The sequence below is a fragment of the Rhinoderma darwinii genome, chromosome 1 (genome assembly GCF_050947455.1).
Source record: "Rhinoderma darwinii isolate aRhiDar2 chromosome 1, aRhiDar2.hap1, whole genome shotgun sequence".
In the NCBI taxonomy this organism is placed as follows: Eukaryota; Metazoa; Chordata; class Amphibia; order Anura; family Rhinodermatidae; genus Rhinoderma; species Rhinoderma darwinii.
This window is the reverse complement of record NC_134687.1, coordinates 214611786-214634845: the sequence shown is the minus strand read 5'-3', so window position 1 is coordinate 214634845 and position 23060 is coordinate 214611786. Positions and strand designations below refer to the sequence as shown.

Here is a 23060-nt window from a genome sequence, read left to right as displayed (position 1 = left end):
CAATGACTGCCTGAAGTCTGGAACCCATGGACATCACCACATACTAAGTTTCCTTCGGTGAGATGCATTTTCCAGGCCTATACTGCAGCGGCCTTCCTTTGCCTTAAAGAGACTCCGTCACCACATTATAAGTGCCCTATCTCCTACATAAGGAGATCGGCATTATAACGTAGGCGACAGCAGCGCTTTTTATTTAGAAAAACAATCTATTTTTACCACGTTAGGAGCGATTTTAGCTTTATGCTAATTACTTTCTTAATGCCTAACTGGGCGTGTTTTTACTTTAGACCAAGTGGGCGTTGTACAGAGGAGTATGACGCTGACCAAAGTAAAAACGCCCAGTAATTCGCATAAAGCTAAAATCGCTCCTAACGTGGTAAAAATAGATAGTTTTTCTAAATAAAAAGCGCTGCTGTCACCTACATTACAGCGCCGATCGCCTTATGTAGGAGATAGGGCACTTATAATGTGGTGACAGAGTCTCTTTAAGAAGCTCCTGGTTTGCATTTGTGGTTTGTTTTGGGTCATTCTCCATCTGTACTGTGAATCGCCATCCTAACACTTTAGCAGAATTTGACAGATTCTAAAGAATCTAAGCAGAAAGTCTCGCTCTATACACTTCAGAATTCATCCTGCTACATCTGTCCGCAGTCACATCAATTAACCAGTGACCCAGTTCCACTGGCAGCCATACATGCCTATGCCACCACTGGCTCTACCATGTTTGACAGATGTATGCTTCAGATCATGAGCCCTTCCTTTCTTTTACCATAATGTTCTCTTCCCATCATTTTAGTACCAAGTTTACCTTGGTTTTTATCGGTCCACAGAATCTTGTTCCAGAACAGAACTAGTCAAGCTTAATCTGGCCTGTTCAAGTGTTAGGTTATGTTCACATGCTAGACTAAAAACACAGAGCGGTTTCCAAGGGAAAACAGCTCCAGATTTTCAGACGTTTTTGAAGCCACTCACGATTTTCGCGGCTTTTTTGGAGCGGTTTTCAATAGTCTATGAAAAACGGCTCCAAAAACATCCTAAGAAGTGACCTGCACTTCTTTTTCGCGGCAGTTTGTCAAAACGGCCGTGTAAAAAAGCGGCAGTCGGAACAGAACGACGTTTTTCCCATTGCAATCAATGGGCAGATGTTTGGAGGCGTTTTGCTTCTGATTTTTCGTCCGTTTACGGCCCGAAAAACGGCCGAAAATAGCCTGTGTGAACATACCCTTACCAGTGGTTTGAATCTTGATAAAAACCTTTCGTATTTCCATTCATTAATGCATCTCTTTATTGTAGACTGAGTATTTTGTTGTTTTTTTTTTGTTTTTGTTTTTTTAAGACTGGGGTTTTGTATAACAGTCTTGATAAAGAGTTTGCTGGCGAAAAAAAATCAACACATTTATTAAAACTGCCATCTTTCAGCTGGCCGTGCACCGGAATTGTGGAAACCGCGGCCACATCCCTCTCAGTCCAAGATAGGACATAAAATAAAAGATATACATGCTCCCCTCACCGGGTCCCCTCAGGCTCGCACCGCAGGCTGCGTATCATACAAGGCACTGATGCAGGATAACATCAGGTTCTTATAGGCGAGTCAATCCTCAGTCACATACACCGTTCTGACACTGCCCAGCATTAGCACCTCGCATGAGCCGCGGCCTGCTGTGACATCCTGAGGGGACACGGGCGAAAAGCAGAGCGGTGAGTTAAATATATATTTTTGTAATTTTTTTCTTATTGTCTGACAGGGAGGGATTTGATGGATTAGGTGCGGAGTTACACTGTTTTTCTGTAACTCCCGAAGTGAATGGGAGTTACGGAAACCGTGTAGCTCAGCTGTTTTTAGAACTCCCGACCACCTAATCAGGAAGTGGACTGGAGGTAGTGGGAGCCAGGCAAGGTAGAACAGGGTTAGGGCGGCCCCGTTCTAGAGATCGGTGCAGGTCCCACCTCCGGGACATTTATGCCATACCCCGTGGATATGCCATAAATGTCCAAGATGGGAAAACCCCTTTAAATACTTCCTGACTGTATACATTGGCACAGGATAAGGAGAATAATCTCATCATTAGATGGTGGACGAGTTAATGACCGCTCTATTCTAATGCTGGAGGCTAAAGGTCCTTTTTAGACGAGCAGATATTATACCGATTAAATGACAGACAATACAGCATGACTACAAGTATGGGGACAAACGACCGTTAATATGATCGTTTGTCCACATATTTTTCATCTAGTCGGTAGCACATCCCGTTAACAAAAAGGGAGATGTGTTGCCAACAAGCGACCATTTTTCTGGCTGCATAAAACGTTTGTCCGTTCATCGGCTGATCGCTACCCTGTTTAAACAGGGCAATGATCAGGAACCAGCGCTCGTTTTCCCAATCACTGGCTTGTGTAAAAAGGCCATTAGAGAAGGTAAGATAGCAACACTATACACAAAATATAAGGTCTTCTTTATATCTTCCCGGTTACTCTCTGGGGGAGGGGGCTGTACTCTGTCACTTAAGGTTTTTAAAATAAAAGATAAATAGCTACAATGTTTACAAAAAGAACAACCCCGTTATTTATAGGGTATGTGCACACACGAGAACTGGCTTTTACGTCTGAAATGACAGACCGTTTTCAGGAGAAAACAGCTCCGTAGTTTCAGATGTAAAAGCTCCTCCTCGCATTTTGCGAGGCGTCTCTGACGGCCAAACATTTGAGCTGTTCATTGAAATCAATGAAAAACGGCTCAAATTACGTTTCAAAGAAGTGTCCTGCACTTCTTTGACGAGGCAGCTGTCAAACAACGACGCGTAAATTACTGGTCGTCGGCACAGTACGTCGGCAAACCCATTCAATTCTTCAATTACATGAGACATTGCCTTTAACAGTAGTATTCACAGCAGGTACTCGTTCCAACTATCCCCCCCCAACCTGGTGGTCATAACAGACATAGTCCCCTGCTCCCTTAGTCTACCAGCAGCCACAAATGTGCCACCCCAGTATTCCTCAGTCACATCATTGCTTCTTCCCTCCCTATTACAGAATGGCCCATTTCCCTTAGTAGCCACAACAAGGCCAACCAGCTTGCATCTGCATTTAGTGAAGTGACCCCCCCCCCCCCCCCCCTTCCACCAGTGGTGACAGCAATGCCTCCCCCACTTTTCCCAATGGCCACAGCAGGGACACCCAAACCTTCTACCAGTGGTCACAGCAGGACACATTTTCTCCACTAGTCACAGCAGACCTCGCTTCTCCTTGTAGTTACAGCAGTGCACCCTCCCTCTTTCCAGGAATCAACAGACCGTCTCCCTTTCCTTTTGTGGTTATAAAACTATAGTATGCTGCGCTAATCGGAAGACAAAAAAGGAGGGAAAGCCACTAGACTTAAGGGCCTGTTTACATCCCGTTTTAGCCCTTCATTTAGGGTGTACGCCAGGAAAGCTTCCTACATACACGCTAAATGGGTTTATACGGCTCCATTAGCCCGATAGAGGTCAAAAGAGGGTCTTTTCTTTGGATACTCCTTTTGCTATTCATGTATTAATGAGCCAACATGTATTTTTGCTTATGGATCTAAGGCACTTTACAGTCTTGCATTTCATGCTTATTTTACAAGTTATATGTATTCAAGATGACATTATATACACTTAAGGGAAAGGAGTGCTCACCATATGCATTTTATTTATGTATTTTCCTGACCCTTATGGGCGTCTGCTGCAGCAGATCCATTTGTATTTTGTATGGACCTGCTTTTCTAGTCTGTTTTAAAATGTTTTTAACATACAGCACCCCATAAAATTAGTATTATCACTATGATGGATGGGTGTGCGCTTTTCTATTAGGTTTCTCTTTACAAGCAATATCCAAAGGGTTAAGTGGGACTTGCTCAAGGTTCATCACCAAACTCCAAATCAATAATACCCAAACCAACCAAGTAAGCACAGACAATAGAAGGATGCAGGCTTGGATCTCCCACAAGCAAGCTTATTTTGATGATACACTGGCGCTAGCCATCCGAAAAAATTTGAGGATTGTTCCCTACTAAGTGTTTGACATCTTTATTGGAATATTGCACTAGATGAAGAGGCATTAATAAAATAAAAAAAGCACAATTCATTAATAAATTAACTACTCACCAACCATAGCGCTAACCTCTCCCGCCATCAGTAAAGGCACCGAGTTGTTGTAAAGGTTTACATCGATTATGCCCTTCCGGATGGTTTCCCCTACTTTAGCTCCTAGTAATACTGAGCCAGTTGTTTCAAAAATTGAAGCCAATATGCAGGCCTGCCGCAGAGTCACCACTCCAGAACCCACCGCTGTGCCAAATGAATTGGCCACATCATTTGCACCAACTGAAAATGCCAAGATGAAAGCTATGATAAAACCCAATATAACCAGCCACAAATAATCGTCAAGAACCATTTTGAAGGTTTCTTTTTCTCTCTTACTCCAGGCCAAAAAAAAAAGGGAGAAACAAGTAAAATGAGGAAAACCCCCAAAAAACTAGACTAAATGAACCAGGCTCCAGAGTATGAAACCCTGCGGAGCAGAGCTATGTAAACAGTGAAAAGCTCTATGTGGAAATTGCTAGTTAGTGTTCAAGAGAATGAACAAACTGCTAACTGAGGATTGTAAAAGTACTGTCAATAAAGTTATTTTGGATCTGCTCAGTCAATGAAACGAATTCCATATTTTCTCCCAAATGAGGTTCATGGATTTTCTTAGATCCTGTATATAAAAAAGAAAAAAGGGGAAATTATTTCAAAGCAGATGTAACAATATGATCTTTGGCAGAAACAAAGAGGGGGGGGGGGGGGGGAATAATCTGCTAGCTGGATCTTAGGTTTAGCATGTGACATTTCAACCATAAAACGCAAAGAGATAAGATTATTATAAGACCCAATGAGCCGTTACGTAACCAGGTCTGAAATGCAACACTAACTGGCTGAAACACAAAGATGTACAATAAGGACAGTTCAAAGGGATTACAACAGTAACAGAAATAAGTGTCTTGGAACAACAAACCTATATATACATATTAACTGATTCCGAGTAACGTGGAGATCACTCAGCTTCTGTTTGGCTCTCGGATACAGTACACATTGCAGCATACATGAAAGGGCATTGTTCATTGACAGGTGAACCTACTGTGCGCAACGGTAGCTTCATCGTTGATAAAAGTGCATATGTGGGTTTTTTGCATTTCGGAATAGTCTCAATACCATCACGGCCATGTGACAAAGATATTTTAAACAATGTCATCTATAAGACATCAAGAAAGGGTTAAAATACATGGGTGCTAAAAGCTCCCAGTACGCGGTTCCCTGAACCAGAGCTCGAGAGGGGGAGGGGGATTGTAAACTGTGCGGACCTACAGCTGGAAAGGAGATTTTGAAGTAGCAATATGGGGAGAGCTCTGGTGGTTGATCTGTCAATTAACATGATTGACAAGGAGATTATGAAAATTGTGAGGAATACAGAAGTTTTCCATCATTTGTAAATACATACACTCTGCACCGAAGGGGAGCTCATGGGTTGCACATACGACAAGCTCATAGGACTCAACAAGCGCCAGTACCACCAATGACAGCAGCTACAAAGCCAACAACGTCACGTCACTGCCAGATAGAGACCTTGACATGCTGCAAGCTGTAGACGAACTGGATGGAAAGGTCACCCGACAATACTTGTTTTACAACTCAAAATTATTAAAAAAAATTGTGGCACTGTTAATCCTTTTATACTATGAACCACGTGTGCCACTGGTTAGCATTGGAGGTGCCCTCTTAACGTGAAAAACTAATAAGAACCTCTGTCCCTATGAAATGATGAGATAATGACAAAAACAATGTCTTGTAAGCTTTGACTGTGATGACACCATCAGAGATGCCCGGCAGCACAAATTTCATAGCCCAACATATCAGTAACAATTATTCAATGTCTTCTGCTTCATAAAATGGTGCAAGGACACCAGGAACGTGCCACATTGTCAATGAATTATGCCATTGTCTGGTACATTCATCAGGAAACAGAACGTCAAGTATAGTTTATACACAATTTGTTATAAAATAAATTTATGTATCTAAATAAAAACGGCAGCTTATGAAAAATCATTAGCGGTTCTATCCTTGTCCCCTTGAAAGAACGCAACAACTAGCCACATTATGGCTACCTCAGGAGGGCTCTCAACTTCATTACCACACATTACATTTCAAGTCCCATGCTTGAACCAGAGTATGTATATATATATATATATATGCCAGTACATTAAAAAACTGTGAACCCAGCCTTATTGTGAGGCACATTAAAAAGCCATCACACAACGCGCCTTTTTTAAAAATTATTGTTGGCAAAGTATCGTTTTGAGATTGAAAACGCCAATACTATAAAGTATAGGTATCGAATTCCAAATTCTGGAATCGTGACAACACTAATAGACACATTCCCCATATAAATACAGTTCATGGCCTGCCCCCTACATACAGCGCAGGATACTGTGCCAGGCCAGCGCCTTCCTTACCCCATGTGGAACACACTCAGATTGGCAGGAAACAGCATTAGTGAACGCTGCTACCACCTGGTGGCCATATCAATTATGTCACCTCTAAAACAGGAACAATTACTGAAGCTTGATATTTGGCAGGAAGAAAAAGGGAAGCTGGGGGTTGCATGTCAATTGCCCACCACTGCTCTACATTCGGATTCATCTTAATATCTGGACCCCTCCCACAGTGAAAAACCATGACTGGTCCTCTAGAACCAATCTGTACAAGTGGAACATGCCCCCGTATTGATAAACAGCAGCATACATACGTGAATGTATACTTCTAGAGATATACGGATGTTCTATATATATATATATACACACACACACGTATTATATTACTCCATTGTTAAGAAAACATAAGATACAGTAGAAACGAGAGGAACCCACAAGGCTGTAACACCGCAGAACCAACAGGACCTTCGGCCTCAGATCTTTATGCAGCAGTCGGAGCCGTCCACATAACTGCCCACCTCTTCTATGTGCGAAGAAAGCAGAAGGCAGGCCAGTGAGCGCCAAGGAGGCCGGTACTAAACGTGTCCGGCGAGTAGCGAGCGTTACCCGGCACACACACAGTTACAGGAGAGCGCTCTTACCAGTCCCGGCATTGTGGGGCTCGTCGTCAGATATGAGGGGCGGCAGTACACAGTCCCTCATAGTCCGCGGTCCTATACACAACGTCCCTCTTCATTTCCTGTTCTATTTCTCCTCATGAGGAGAAGTTCGCACATGTCTTTACCTATGCCCGATAACACGTATCTCCACAATAGAATGGACGAGAGCGGCGCTATACACTGCCGTGTCGCCGTCACCACCCGGACCTATCCTGCCTGCCCTTCACTCATGGCGGGGACCTGTCACCGTGACAGTACAGAAAGCTCGGTCACTCACCTGGTCTGAATACTGGCACAGAGCACAACACGTTCTCCTATGTATCCGCTGCTGATTGCAGAGCACTCAGCGATGGAAAAGGGGCTGAGCTCTGCTATTGGTCCGCCCGGCGTGGACGTCAGCGCGCACTAACACGCTATGAATGGCGTCATGCGCAAAAAAAAAAAATGCACTGCGCTGCCTGCGACGCGACACCTGCACTTGGTTTTGAGGAAATCTGGAAAAGGACGCGATACAGGCGACCTCTGGCCGAAGTCACACAGCATTGCCATATATAGAGACAGGAGATGGGCGCGCTGTCTGCGTACATGGCGTGGTGTCGGAGGTGCACTGTATGTAGGCGGGAATTCTATAGCACTAGTGGTGAGACTGCTGTACACCCGAGCTGAGGAATACAGGGTCTGATGTTTCTATATCAACAAGTGTAGAAATGAACGAGGATCCTTTTCCGAATAGCTGGTGTCATGTCCGCAAGCCATACAGCCAAATGTTTGTTTCTGATAATATTGCCTGGCAGGAGTGTAACATGTAACCAATGGCCCCATATACAAACTCACAATGGGGCCGCTCCCAGATGTTAGCAGCAAGTTCAGAACTTAAAAAACGTTGGATTGTTTTGGTATTCACTGTGTATCGCTCTCAAATCCACCGAGATAATGTGCAAAGTGATGTCACAGCATAGATATAATACAGTAATGTCACAGTAATCATGTGCACAGTGATGTCACAGCATAGATATAATACAGTAATGTCACAGTAATCATGTGCACAGTGATGTCGCAGCATAGATATAATACAGTAATGTCACAGTAATCCTGTGCACAGTGATGTCACAGCATAGATATAATACAGTAATGTCGCAGTAATCATGTGCACAGTGATGTCACAGCATAGATATAATACAGTAATGTCGCAGTAATCATGTGCACAGTGATGTCACAGCATAGATATAATACAGTAATGTCGCAGTAATCATGTGCACAGTGATGTCACAGCATAGATATAATACAGTAATGTCGCAGTAATCATGTGCACAGTGATGTCACAGCATAGATATAATACAGTAATGTCACAGTAATCATGTGCACAGTGATGTCACAGCATAGATATAATACAGTAATGTCGCAGTAATCATGTGCACAGTGATGTCACAGCATAGATATAATGCAGTAATGTCGCAGTAATCATGTGCACAGTGATGTCACAGCATAGATATAATACAGTAATGTCGCAGTAATCATGTGCACAGTGATGTCACAGCATAGATATAATACAGTAATGTCGCAGTAATCATGTGCACAGTGATGTCACAGCATAGATATAATACAGTAATGTCGCAGTAATCCTGTGCACAGTGATGTCACAGCATAGATATAATACAGTAATGTCGCAGTAATCCTGTGCACAGTGATGTCACAGCATAGATATAATGCAGTAATGTCGCAGTAATCCTGTGCACAGTGATGTCACAGCATAGATATAATACAGTAATGTCACAGTAATCATGTGCACAGTGATGTCACAGCATAGATATAATACAGTAATGTCACAGTAATCATGTGCACAGTGATGTCACAGCATAGATATAATACAGTAATGTCGCAGTAATCATGTGCACAGTGATGTCACAGCATAGATATAATACAGTAATGTCGCAGTAATCATGTGCACAGTGATGTCACAGCATAGATATAATACAGTAATGTCGCAGTAATCATGTGCACAGTGATGTCACAGCATAGATATAATACAGTAATGTCGCAGTAATCATGTGCACAGTGATGTCACAGCATAGATATAATACAGTAATGTCGCAGTAATCATGTGCACAGTGATGTCACAGCATAGATATAATACAGTAATGTCGCAGTAATCCTGTGCACAGTGATGTCACAGCATAGATATAATACAGTAATGTCGCAGTAATCATGTGCAAAGTGATGTCACAGCATAGATATAATACAGTAATGTCACAGTAATCATGTGCAAAGTGATGTCACAGCATAGATATAATACAGTAATGTCACAGTAATCATGTGCACAGTGATGTCACAGCATAGATATAATACAGTAATGTCACAGTAATCATGTGCACAGTGATGTCACAGCATAGATATAATACAGTAATGTCACAGTAATCCTGTGCACAGTGATGTCACAGCATAGATATAATACAGTAATGTCGCAGTAATCCTGTGCACAGTGATGTCACAGCATGGATATAATACAGTAATGTCGCAGTAATCATGTGCACAGTGATGTCACAGCATAGATATAATACAGTAATGTCGCAGTAATCATGTGCACAGTGATGTCACAGCATAGATATAATACAGTAATGTCGCAGTAATCCTGTGCACAGTGATGTCACAGCATAGATATAATACAGTAATGTCACAGTAATCATGTGCAAAGTGATGTCACAGCATAGATATAATACAGTAATGTCGCAGTAATCATGTGCACAGTGATGTCACAGCATAGATATAATACAGTAATGTCGAGTAATCATGTGCACAGTGATGTCACAGCATAGATATAATACAGTAATGTCGCAGTAATCATGTGCACAGTGATGTCACAGCATAGAAATAATACAGTAATGTCGCAGTAATCATGTGCACAGTGATGTCACAGCATAGATATAATACAGTAATGTCGCAGTAATCATGTGCACAGTGATGTCACAGCATAGATATAATACAGTAATGTCGCAGTAATCATGTGCACATTGATGTCACAGCATAGACTTAATACAGTAATGTCGCAGTAATCATGTGCACAGTGATGTCGCAGCATAGATATAATACAGTAATGTCGCAGTAATCATGTGCACAGTGATGTCGCAGCATAGATATAATACAGTAATGTCGCAGTAATCATGTGCACAGTGATGTCGCAGCATAGATATAATACAGTAATGTCGCAGTAATCCTGTGCACAGTGATGTCGCAGCATAGATATAATACAGTAATGTCGCAGTAATCCTGTGCACAGTGATGTCGCAGCATGGATATAATGCAGTAATGTCTCAGTAATCATGTGCACAGTGATGTCACAGCATAGATATAATACAGTAATGTCACAGTAATCCTGTGCACAGTGATGTCACAGCATAGATATAATACAGTAATGTCGCAGTAATCATGTGCACAGTGATGTCGCAGCATAGATATAATACAGTAATGTCGCAGTAATCATGTGCACAGTGATGTCGCAGCATAGATATAATACAGTAATGTCGCAGTAATCATGTGCACAGTGATGTCACAGCATAGATATAATACAGTAATGTCGCAGTAATCATGTGCACAGTGATGTCACAGCATAGATATAATACAGTAATGTCGCAGTAATCATGTGCACAGTGATGTCACAGCATAGATATAATACAGTAATGTCGCAGTAATCATGTGCACAGTGATGTCACAGCATAGATATAATACAGTAATGTCGCAGTAATCATGTGCACAGTGATGTCACAGCATAGATATAATACAGTAATGTCGCAGTAATCATGTGCACAGTGATGTCACAGCATAGATATAATACAGTAATGTCGCAGTAATCATGTGCACAGTGATGTCACAGCATAGATATAATACAGTAATGTCGCAGTAATCATGTGCACATTGATGTCACAGCATAGACATAATACAGTAATGTCGCAGTAATCATGTGCACAGTGATGTCGCAGCATAGATATAATACAGTAATGTCGCAGTAATCATGTGCACAGTGATGTCGCAGCATAGATATAATACAGTAATGTCGCAGTAATCATGTGCACAGTGATGTCGCAGCATAGATATAATACAGTAATGTCGCAGTAATCCTGTGCACAGTGATGTCGCAGCATAGATATAATACAGTAATGTCACAGTAATCCTGTGCACAGTGATGTCGCAGCATAGATATAATGCAGTAATGTCGCAGTAATCATGTGCACAGTGATGTCACAGCATAGATATAATACAGTAACGTCGCAGTAATCATGTGCACAGTGATGTCACAGCATAGATATAATACAGTAACGTCGCAGTAATCATGTGCACAGTGATGTCACAGCATAGATATAATACAGTAATCATGTGCACAGTGATGTCACAGCATAGATATAATACAGTAATGTCGCAGTAATCATGTGCACAGTGATGTCACAGCATAGATATAATACAGTAATGTCGCAGTAATCATGTGCACAGTGATGTCACAGCATAGATATAATACAGTAATGTCACAGTAATCATGTGCACAGTGATGTCACAGCATAGATATAATACAGTAATGTCGCAGTAATCATGTGCACAGTGATGTCACAGCATAGATATAATACAGTAATGTCGCAGTAATCATGTGCACAGTGATGTCACAGCATAGATATAATACAGTAATGTCGCAGTAATCATGTGCACAGTGATGTCACAGCATAGATATAATACAGTAATGTTGCAGTAATCATGTGCACAGTGATGTCACAGCATAGATATAATACAGTAATGTCGCAGTAATCATGTGCACAGTGATTTCACAGCATAGATATAATACAGTAATGTCGCAGTAATCATGTGCACAGTGATGTCACAGCATAGATATAATACAGTAATGTCGCAGTAATCCTGTGCACAGTGATGTCACAGCATAGATATAATACAGTAATCATGTGCACAGTGATGTCACAGCATAGATATAATACAGTAATGTCACAGTAATCATGTGCACAGTGATGTCACAGCATAGATATAATACAGTAATGTCACAGTAATCATGTGCACAGTGATGTCACAGCATAGATATAATACAGTAATGTCGCAGTAATCATGTGCACAGTGATGTCACAGCATAGATATAATACAGTAATGTCACAGTAATCATGTGCACAGTGATGTCACAGCATAGATAGAATACAGTAATGTCACTAATCCTGTGCACAGTGATGTCACAGCATAGATATAATACAGGAATCATGTGCGCAGTGATGTCACAGCATAGATATAATACAGTAATTTCACAGTAAAAGGATATCTAACAAAAGAGCGCAGGAATCCTGTGCACAGTGATGTCACAGCATAGATATAATACATTAATGTCGCAGTAAAAGGATAACTAACAAAAGAGCGCAGGAATCATGTGCGCAGTGTTGTCACAGCATAGATATAATACAGGAATCATGTGCGCAGTGATGTCACAGCATAGATATAATACAGTAATGTTGCAGTAAAAGGATAACTAATGAGCGCAGGAATCGTGCACAGTGATGTCACAGCATAGATATAATACAGTAAGGTCGCAGTAAAAGGATAACTAACCAAAGAGTGCAGGAATTTTGTGCACAGTGATGTCACAGCATAGATATAATAGTCGCAGTAAAAGGATAACTAACAAAATGAAGAGCACAGGAATCATGTGCACAGTGATGTCACAGCATAGATATAATACAGTAATGTCACAGTAAAAGGGTAACTAATAAAATGAAGTAAGAGTGCAGGGATCGTGCACAGTGATTTCACAATCGTAGGATAATTTGCTCAGTGATGTCTCTACAGGTATAATGCACACCGTAATGTCACAGTATAGAGATAATTCACACAATTCTGGCACAGTACAGGGATACTACCACAGTGAAGTCCAAGGATAGAGTTAATACACATACGTAGTAGAGGATAATAATCTAAAGTTATGGCCCTTTTACACTGGCCAATTATCGGGTAAACGAGCGTTCCTCAGCTGATCGTATCGTTTTAAATGTGCAAAATATTATCGTTGTCGGCAGCACATCTCCCTGTGTAAACAAGGAGATGTGCTGTCGATATGATAGAAATGTACGGGGAAGAGCGATCGGCGTAACGATTGCTCGTCCCCATATCCGCTCCTTGTGAAAGGAGCAAATGAGCGCCGATGAACGAGCTGTCTCAATCGGTTCACGTTGCACCAGCCAAACCTGGCCGATGTAAAAGTACCCTTTCACCACAAAAATCATGTGAACAATGAAGTCATAGTACAAGGATAATGCACACAGTGATGTCACATTGCAAGGATTAGCAACTCTGAAGTTACAACAAAGAAATGATAAAACTGATGTCACTGTACAGAGATAACACACTATCATAGCACAGGAAAAACGCACTCCGAAATGTCAGAAATTCCACAGTACAGAGATAATGGAGTGATGTCATAGCAGAACACAGGAATAAGTGATGTTACTGAGGGATAATACCAGTAGCAGGAATGCGAGAATTAATTCTGGGACTCCCTAGTAAAATTAGGAATGAGGTTCCATTCAGTTGTACACCTCCCTTTCATCATCCAATGTCATCACTAGCTACACTTTACCTTTGTGTGGAGATGGGCCCCGTAGCAGCTGCTACCCTAGTAATTCCGCCTGTGTTGTCTTGCTTTCCCATTCTGTTAATGCCTCATTTAGGGTATGTTCACACGCAGTGTTTTCAGACGTAATTAGGGTGTTTTACTCCTTGTCCACCTGTGGTAAACTCATTTGGATGGACATGATTTGGAAAGACACATTCCTGTCTATATAAGGTTATGTTCACATGCTGTGTTTTCAGGCGTATTACGTAGCATAAACGCCTCAAAATACGTCTCAAAAATGTCTCCCAAAAACGGATGAAAATCAGAGGCTGGTTTCCTTTGAAAACAACTCCGTAATTTTCAGCCATTTTTGATTTTGAGTGTGAACCTGAGGTCTCACAACTGACAATGCATATCAGAGCAAAAACCAAGCCATGAGGAGGAAAGAACTGCCCGTAGAGCTCAAAGACAGGGTTGTGTGGAGGCACAGATTTGGAGAACGGTACAAATAAATTGCTGTACTGAAAGTTCCCAAGAGCAGTGTGGCCTCCATAATTCTTAAATGGAAGAAGTTTGGAACCACCAGAATGTTTCCTAGAGCTGGCCGCCCCACCAAACTAAGTAATCGGGAGAAGGGCCTTCGTAAGAGAGGTCCAAGAGCCCAATGGTCACTCTGAGCTCCAAAGATCCTTTGTGCAGATGGGAGAAACTTCCAGAAGGTCAATCATCACTGCAGCACTCCACCAATCTGGGCTTTATGGCAGAGTGGCCAGACAGAAGCCTCTCCTCAGTAAAAGGCCCATAAAAGCCCACCTGGAATTTGCAAAAAAAAAAAAAGGGCCTAAAGGACCCTTGACTGCAACAAACAAGATTCTGTAGACTGATGAAACCAAGATTGAACTTTTTGGCCTCAATTCTAAGTGTCATGTCTGGGGGAAACCAGGCACTGCTCATCGCCTGCCCAATATCATCCCTACAGTGAATGGTGGTGGCAGCATCAGGCTGTGGGGGTGTTTTTTAGCAGCTGTGACAGGGAGACTTGTCAGAGTTGAGGGAAAGATGAATGGAGCAAAGTAAAAAGATATTCTTAATGAAAACCTGATCCAGAGTGCTCTGGACCCCGGACTGGGCGTAAGGTTCACCTTCCAACAAGACAATGACCCTAAGCACACAGCCAAGACAACACAGGAGTGGCTTAAGGACAACACTGTGAATGTCCTTGAGTGGCCCAGCCAGAGCCCTGACTTGAACCCAATCGAACATCTGAGTAACCTAATAATGGCTGTCCACCGATGGTCCCCATCCAACCTGACAGAGCTTGAGAAGATCTGCAGAGAAGAATGGCAGAAAATCCCCAAATCCAGGTGTCCAAACCTTGTGGCATCATACCCAAGAAGTCTGGAGACTGGTATCGCTGCCAAAGGTGCTTCAACTAAGTCCTGGGTAAAGGGTCTGAATACTTATGTCAATGCAATATTTTAGTTTTTCCTTTTCAATAAATTAGCAAAGATTACTAATATTCTGTTTTCACTTTGTCATTATGGGGTATTGAGTGCAGAATGATGGGGAGAAACTTGATTTTTCGTTTATTTTAGCACAAGGACTCAACATAACAAAATGTGAAAAAACTGAAAGGGTCTGAAGACTTTCCAAATGCATTGTATGTGAACCCAGCCTAAAAGGTACCCATACACACAATAATAAAAGTTACCAATCACCCACCGGAACAGGCATTAACGGTTATCATGTGTCTTCTTATAGGATCATTAATATATATTGTTAAGGAAAAATTCCTATTCCTTTATTTCTCAGATGCCTCTCTCCCTCTATACCTGACTATAGTCTATAACTGCTCAGAATCTCTGCACTCATTTACAGTTTGTTTCCTAATATAATGAGAGAAGTAATCAACCAGGCGGCAGAATTCACCTAAATCACCCCCCTCTCCCATGAGCTCAATTACGGAGGAGGTGCTCAGCTGGCCCTAGGACTTAGGTGCCTCTAACTTTCCAGGGGGTTGATTGCCTGGATAACGTCAGCGGAAAGAGAACCAAACTAGAAAGATTGGAGATACGGATGCTACGGGTAACAGCAGTAAAGTCTATGACATGTACCAAGATAATGACATAGCAGTGCCAAGCAGTTCAGGGTTGAGTTACAGGATTGTAGCAGAGCCGAATTTGTGGTACGGAAGTGGTGGTCAGGATGGTAGACAGGCATTCCAGGCTTTGGTAACGGTGATGTAGCAAAGCTGGGTTTGCGTGCAGAGGATTATCCTGCGTCAGAAACCGCTAACACCCTTTAACCCCTTAGGCCACAATCACACGACAGTATTTTTCATCAGTAATTATGGACAGTAATTACGGACACATTCATTTCTATTGGCCACAGACACCTCAGTATTTTCCGTGCTGAAAAAATTATAGAACCTGTCCTATTCTTGTCTCTAATTACTGCATGGACTCTCCCATAGAATGTGCATCCGTGTACCGTCCGTATTTACTGAAACATTGCTATGCAACATGCTGATATCATTTGCATCCTCCCTCTTTTTTTACGGATCCGTATATATATGGATGCAATACGGACTGTATTTAAGGACACCCTTCCGTATTTACGGATTCGTATTTACGGACAGTATTTTGCTTTAGGCTAGGCCGTCGCCGTTTCACAGCGGCCCAGTCCAAGTACTGCAAGGGTGTCCCGTGCAGGCTGGAGCAGGTGCTCGGCTGTCTAATGACAGCCGGGCTCCTGCTCCAACAGCCACAATCGAAGTTTACTTAGATCGCGGCCGTTTAACTAGTTAAATGCGGTCAATACCGACCGCAGCATTTAAATAATTTACAGAGGGAGGGAGCTCCCTCTGTCACCTATCGGCGGCGCGCAAATGCAATCACGGGCTTCCAATGGGGGGGGGGTGCCATGGCAGCCGGGGGCCTGATAAAGGCCCCCAGGTCTGCCCAGGACATATGCCTATTAGGACTCGCTCGAGGCACGTCCTAATAGATTGCCTGTCAGATTTACACTGACAGGCAATAATGCTTTGGTATACTAAGTATACCAAAGCATTATAGCAGCGATCTAAAGATCGCATAGTAAAGTCCCCTAGTGGGTCTAATAAAATAAGTAATAAATTAAATTATTAATAAAAATGACAGTAAAAAAATAAAAAACATTTTTTTCCATAAAAAGCAGTTTTATTTATTGTAAAAGTGTAAAAAAGAAATAAAACTACACATATATGGTATAGCCGCAACCGTAATGACCCAAACAATAAAGTTAATATGTAATTTAAACCGCAAAGTGAACCGTAAAAACAACAAAAAAAACTATGGCGAAATTGCTATTTTTTTCCATTGCCCCTCAAAAAAGTCATAATAAAAGTTAATAAGTCCCATATACCCCAAAACAGTAACAATCAAAACTACATCTCGTCCTGCAAAAAAACTAGCCCTCATATCACTACATTGCCGAAAAAATAAAAAAATTACGGCTCTTGGAAAGCGACGATGCAAAAATAAATAATTTTAGTTCAAAAGTGATTTTATTGTGCAAAAGCGGTAAAACGACATCTCTACATATGTTGTATCGTCATGATCGTACCAACCCATAGAATAATGGTAACTTGTTATTTGCGCCGCACAGTGAACGGCGTCAATTTAAAACACATAGAATGGCAGAATTTAAGTTTTTTTTTTCTATTCCCCCCCCCCCCCCAAAAAAAAGTTTATAAAAGTTAATCAAAAAATCATATCTACCCCAAAATGGTGCCATTAAAAAGTACAACTAATCCCGCAAAAAAACAAGTCCTCATACAGCTACGTCGATGGGACATTAAAAAGTTATAGCTTTCAATGCGACTAGAAAAACGAAAAAAATAGCTTGGTCATTGGGGCCTAAAATAGGCAGGTCACTAAGGGGTTAAGGATATCATACTATAATGATGGTGTGCCAACGTATTTCCGCACTCTCTCACGGAGTGGGGTAGTGTGATTATTTTTCGTAGACAGGCTTTCCTTATATCACAGGCTGGTGGTGCAAGGTAAATTCAGTATTTCCTCAGTATATCTAATAAGGGTTAAGCAAAGAGAGCCCGCGACATTGTGTAATATATAGGTGTTATAGGTGCAGTATAGAAATGCTGTACTCACATAAGGTAAAATGTGATCATCAGTTGTTGGACAAGGGGTCTGTAGTCTGCTAAGGCCGGGTTCCCACGGGTAGGATACGCTGCATAAAGCTACGCAGTGTATCCAACATTGAACCCGCACTACGTTCCGTCCGAAAAACCACTACATTGCGGTAAGCAGCGTTAGGAAAAAAAACAATTCATACTTATTCCGGCCATTGTCATGGTGACGCGTCCCTCCTTTGCCGTCTGGTCCCAGCCCGTGATTGGCTGCAGCGGTCACATGGGATGAAACCTCATCCCAGGAGGCCGGACTGGAGGAAGAAGCAGGGAGTTCTGGGTAAGTAGAAATATTTTTTTTTCTGAGTTCAGATTTTTGCGGTGGAATAACTGCGATTCCGCTGCAAAAGTCGCAACACTTGGCTTTCTGTTGCAGGTTTTGAAACCCCATTTAATTCAATGGGGAAAACCCGCAATACAAGCAACGAAAATGCAGCATAAATTGACATGCTGCAGATTTAAATTCCGCACCGTAGGTCGATTTAACGATTTCACAGCAGGGTGTTTTTCTGCAGTGGGCATGAGATTTTCTAAATCTCATCCACTTTGCAGTTACTGTAAATGCTGCGAAATTTCTGCACAGAATTCCGTTGCGGAAATTCCGCAGCGTTAACGCTACTTGGGAACCCGGCCTAATAGTCCTCCGGTAGTCCTGTTGTATCACAGGTCGTGCTTGCGAAGTTATCATATAGATCAGTCGGGCTTTATATGTCCGTGAAAAAGTAACATACTTGACCGAGGAATTGGGTCAAAAAATTACTTTTTATTTTAAATTAGCAGGATAAACTTTATAAAAATTATTTGGCAAAAAACTGGTAAAATAAATAAAACCAGGAGTTCAACGTTTCGCAGATGATCCCTGCTTCATCACGTATACCATTCTATTCTTTATAATGTTTATCCTGCCAATTTAACCCCTTCCCGACATTTGCCGTATGGGTACTCCATGGAAAGCTAGTGCTTCCCGCAATTTGACGTATTCATACGCTAAATGCTTGGCGCCGGCTCAGAAGCTGAGCTGCTGCCATCATCGCCGGATCTCAGCAGTATCTTACAGCTGACATCCGGCTGTAGTGGCGGAGACCGAAATTAGTTAGATCCCCGCCATTAACCCCTTCAATGCAGCGTTCAAACGCGATCGCTACATTTAAGGTGTTTGCAGCTCATCGGAGCTCCAGCAAAGAAATTTTCTAAATGCTGTTTTGCATACTTTGAGGGGTGAAGTTTTTAAAATGGGGTGACTTTTTGGGTGTTTATAAGATATAAGGCCCTCAAAGCCACTTCACACCTGAACTGGCCCTTGTAAAAATAGCCTTTTTAAATTTTCTTGAAAATGTAAGAAATTGCTGATAAAGTTCTAAGCCTTGTAACGTCCTAGAAAAATAAAAGGATGTTCAAAAAACGATTTCAATCTAAAGTAGACATATGGGGGATGTTAATTAGCGACTATTTTGTGTGGTATTACTATCTGCCTTAGGCCTTGTTCACACGAACGTGTATTACGTCCGTGATATGCTCGAGAAAATCACGCGCGTCGCATGGACCTATGTTAGTGAATGGAGCCGTTCAGACAGTCCGTGATATTCACGCAGCTTATGTCCAGCGTATGTTCACTGCGTAAAAGTCACGACATGTCCTATACTTGGCCATTTTTCACACATCGCACCCATTGAAGTCAATGGGTGCGTGAAAATCGCGCACGGCACACGGAAGCACTTCCGTGTGACGCGCGTGATTCGCGCAACAGTAGATAAAGAAGTGAAGGAAAAAATAAAAGCACTTCCTTCATTTCTTTTTCTAAACTTCAAAACCGCGTGTCATAAGCATTGCATATGCGTGAAAATCACGCAGCCACGCAGCACATTTTGATGACACACGCAACTGCAACACGCAAAAAACGCAGCATTTTTTGCCCACGCAAAACGCACACGTTCGTGTGAATAAGGCCTTACAAGCAGATACATTTAAATTGAGAAAAATGCTAATTTTTGCAATTTTTCGCTAAATTTTGGTGTTTTTCACAATTAAATACTGAACATATCGAGCAAATTTTGCCAGTAACTTAAAGTCCAATGTGTCACGAGAAAACAATCTCAGAATCGCTTGGATAGGTAAAAGCATTCCCGAAATTATTACCACATAAAGTGAAACATGTCAGATTTGAAAAATGAGGCTCTGTCAGGAAGGTCAAAAGTGGCCAAAGAGGGAAGGGGTTAAAATAAAAAGTGTATGTCTGTGAAAAAAGTAACCGACCTGGCCTTCGTATTGGGTCAAAAAGTTACTTTTTATTTTAAATTAGCAGGATAAACATTATAAAAAGTATTTGTGAAAAGACTATTAAAATTTAAAAAAAAAGCAATAAATAGAACGTGGTATGCGTGATGAAGCAGGGATCATCTGCGAAACGTTAACGTTAAGATTTTTCAAATCTGACGTATCACTTTATGTGGTAATAACTTTGGAATGCTTTTACCTATCCAAGCGATTCTGAGATTGTTTTCTCGTGACATATTGTACTTTATGTTAGTGAGAAAATTTGGCCGATAAATTCAATATTTATTTGTAAAAAACACAAGATTTAAATGTATCTGCTTGTAAAACAGATGGTAATACCACACAAAATAGTTACTAGTTCACATTTGCCATATGTCTACTTTATGTTTGCATCTTGTTTGAACATTCTTTTATTTTTCTAGGACGTTACAAGGCTTAGAACTTTAGCACTGATTTCTCATATCTTCAAGAAAATTACAAAAGGCTATGTTTTTAGGGACCAGTTCAATTCTGAAGTGGCTTTGAGGGACTTATATATTAGAAAGTCCCCATAAATCACACCATTTTGAAAACTGCACCCCTCAAGACAGCATTCAGAAAGTGTTTTAACCCTTTAGGCGTTTCACAGGAATTAAAGCAAAGTAGAGGTGAAATTTACAAATCTCATTTTTTTTTTTGCCAAAATTCATTTGTAATACATTTTTTTCTGTACCACAGAAGGTTTTACCCAAGAAGTGCAACTTAATATTTATTGCCCAGAGTCTGCAGTTTTTAGAAATATCCCACATGTGGCCTTAGTGTGATAATGGACTGAAACACAGGCCTCAGAAGCAAAGGAGCACCTAGACGATTTTCAGGCCTCCTGTTTTTTTAGAATATATTTTAGGCACTATGTCAGGTTTGAAGAGGCCTTGTGGGGCCAAAACAGTAAAGACACCCAACAGTGACCCCATTTTGGAAACTACACCCCTCAAGGAATCTAGGGGTACAGTTAGCATTTTGAACCCACAGTGTTTTTGCTAAATTTATTTGAATTAGTATGTGAAGATGAAAATCTACTTTTTTTCTGAAAAAACGTAGAAATGTTAAAATTTACAAGGAATAAAGGAGAAAAAACACCCCAACATATGTAAAGCAATTTCTCCCGATTATAGCAATACCCCATATGTGGTAATAAACTGCTGTTTGGACCCACAACAGGGCTCAGAAGGGAAGGAGCACCATTTTGATTTTGCTGGAATAGTTTTCAGTGCAATGCGTTGGAGGGACCAAAATAATGGAAACCCCCCAAAAGTCACCCCATTTTGGAAACTACACTCCTCAAGGAATTTGTCTAGGGGTAAAGTTAGCATTTTGACCCCACAGTTGTTGGAATTAGTCTGTAAATCTAAAAATCTACTTTTTTTTCTGAAAAAAATTCAGAAAAAGCACACCAACATTTGTAAAACATTACGGAAATACGCCATATGTGGTAATAAACTGCTGTTTGGACCCACAGCGGGGCTTAGAAGGGATGGAGCGCTGTTTGGCATTTGGAGCTCAAATTAAGCTGAAATGGTTTTCGGGTGCCATGTCGCATTTGCAAAGCCACTGAGAGACCAAAACAGTGGAAACCCCCCCAAAAGTGACCCCATTTGGGAAACTACACTACTTAAGGAATCTATCTAGGGGTATAGTGAGCATTTAGACCCCACAGGTCTTTTGCAGAATTTATTAGAATGAGGCCATGAAAATGAATATCAACATTATTTCCACTAAAATTTTGAATTTTTTTCATATTCACAAAGGATAAAGGAGGAAAAAGCACCCCAACATTTGTAAAGCATTTCTCCCGAGTATGGCAATACCCCACATGTGGTCATAAATGTTTTTTCCATTAGAAAGTAATTAACCCTTTCCGGACTGATCCATTTGTCTTTTTCGTTTTTCCCTCCCTGCATTCCAAGAGCCATACATTTTTTATTTTTCCGTCAATGGAGTGGTGTGAGGGCTTATTTTTTGCGGGACGAGCTGTAATTTTAATTGGTACCATTTTTTGGTACATACAACTTTTTGAGCACTTTTTATAACATTTTTTGGAAGAGCCAAGGTGACCAAAAAACAGCGATTTTGCAGTTTTAAATTCTTTATTTTTCACGGTTTTCACTGTGCGAGTTAAATAATGGTATATTGTAATTGTAGCGATACCAATTTTGTGTATTTTTTTATTTTTTTTTTTGCATTACTTTAGAGAAAAATGTGAAAAGGTTTTTTTTTTGGTAATTTTTTCACTAATAATTTACTTTTGTTTTTATACATTTTATTAGTCCCCCTAGGGGGCTTGAACCAGCAATCAGTAGATCACTGGTACAATATACTGCAATTCTAATGTATTGCAGTATATTTTCATTTTTACAGGCTCCTGTAAAAGCGCGTTCCTGTCCGTTAGTCCTGGGTGTCAGCTCTAATACACAGCTGACACCCGCATCGTATGGTGCGGGCTCATGCTATGTCTTGCGTGAAGGGGTTAATGCGCAGCGGATGGTGCAGAGTGAAAATTAAAATTTTCCACTGATAGGCCATTTTAGTGCACAATATGTTGTGCCCAGTTTGTGCCACTGAAGAAAAATACCTCATAAAATATTAACCGGGTTCTCCCGGGTATGGCGATGCCAGATCTGTGGGCGTAAACTGCTGTTTGGGCACGCTGTAGCGCTCAGAAGGGAGGGAGTGGCATTTGGCTTTTGGAACGCAGATTTTGCCGTTTGGCGTTTTGCTGGTATTTCAGTTTATAATGTGGGGGCATATGTAAGCTGTGCGGAGAACATCAGGGGCATAGTCAGGTGGTATAATAATGGGGTAAATAAATAATAATCCGCAGAG

The 23060-nt window shown here is 41.2% G+C and overlaps 1 protein-coding gene across 3 annotated transcripts in view; it reads right to left on the bottom strand.

The window, feature by feature from the left end:
• SLC20A2 (solute carrier family 20 member 2) overlaps positions 1-23060 on the bottom strand; it is a 100559-nt gene that overhangs the window by 37738 nt on the left and 39761 nt on the right. The window contains exons 1-2 of one of the 3 annotated variants that reach the window (XM_075861459.1): positions 7427-7553; positions 4125-4719 (exon numbers count right to left, since the gene is read on the bottom strand). In XM_075861459.1, coding sequence (XP_075717574.1) covers positions 4125-4413 — 289 coding nt within the window. In that variant the 5' untranslated portion in view covers positions 4414-4719; positions 7427-7553. Of the gene's footprint in view, positions 1-4124; positions 4720-7131; positions 7387-7426; positions 7554-23060 lie in introns of those variants that run through there. The other 2 variants (XM_075861467.1, XM_075861475.1) reach the window with 2 other exon arrangements.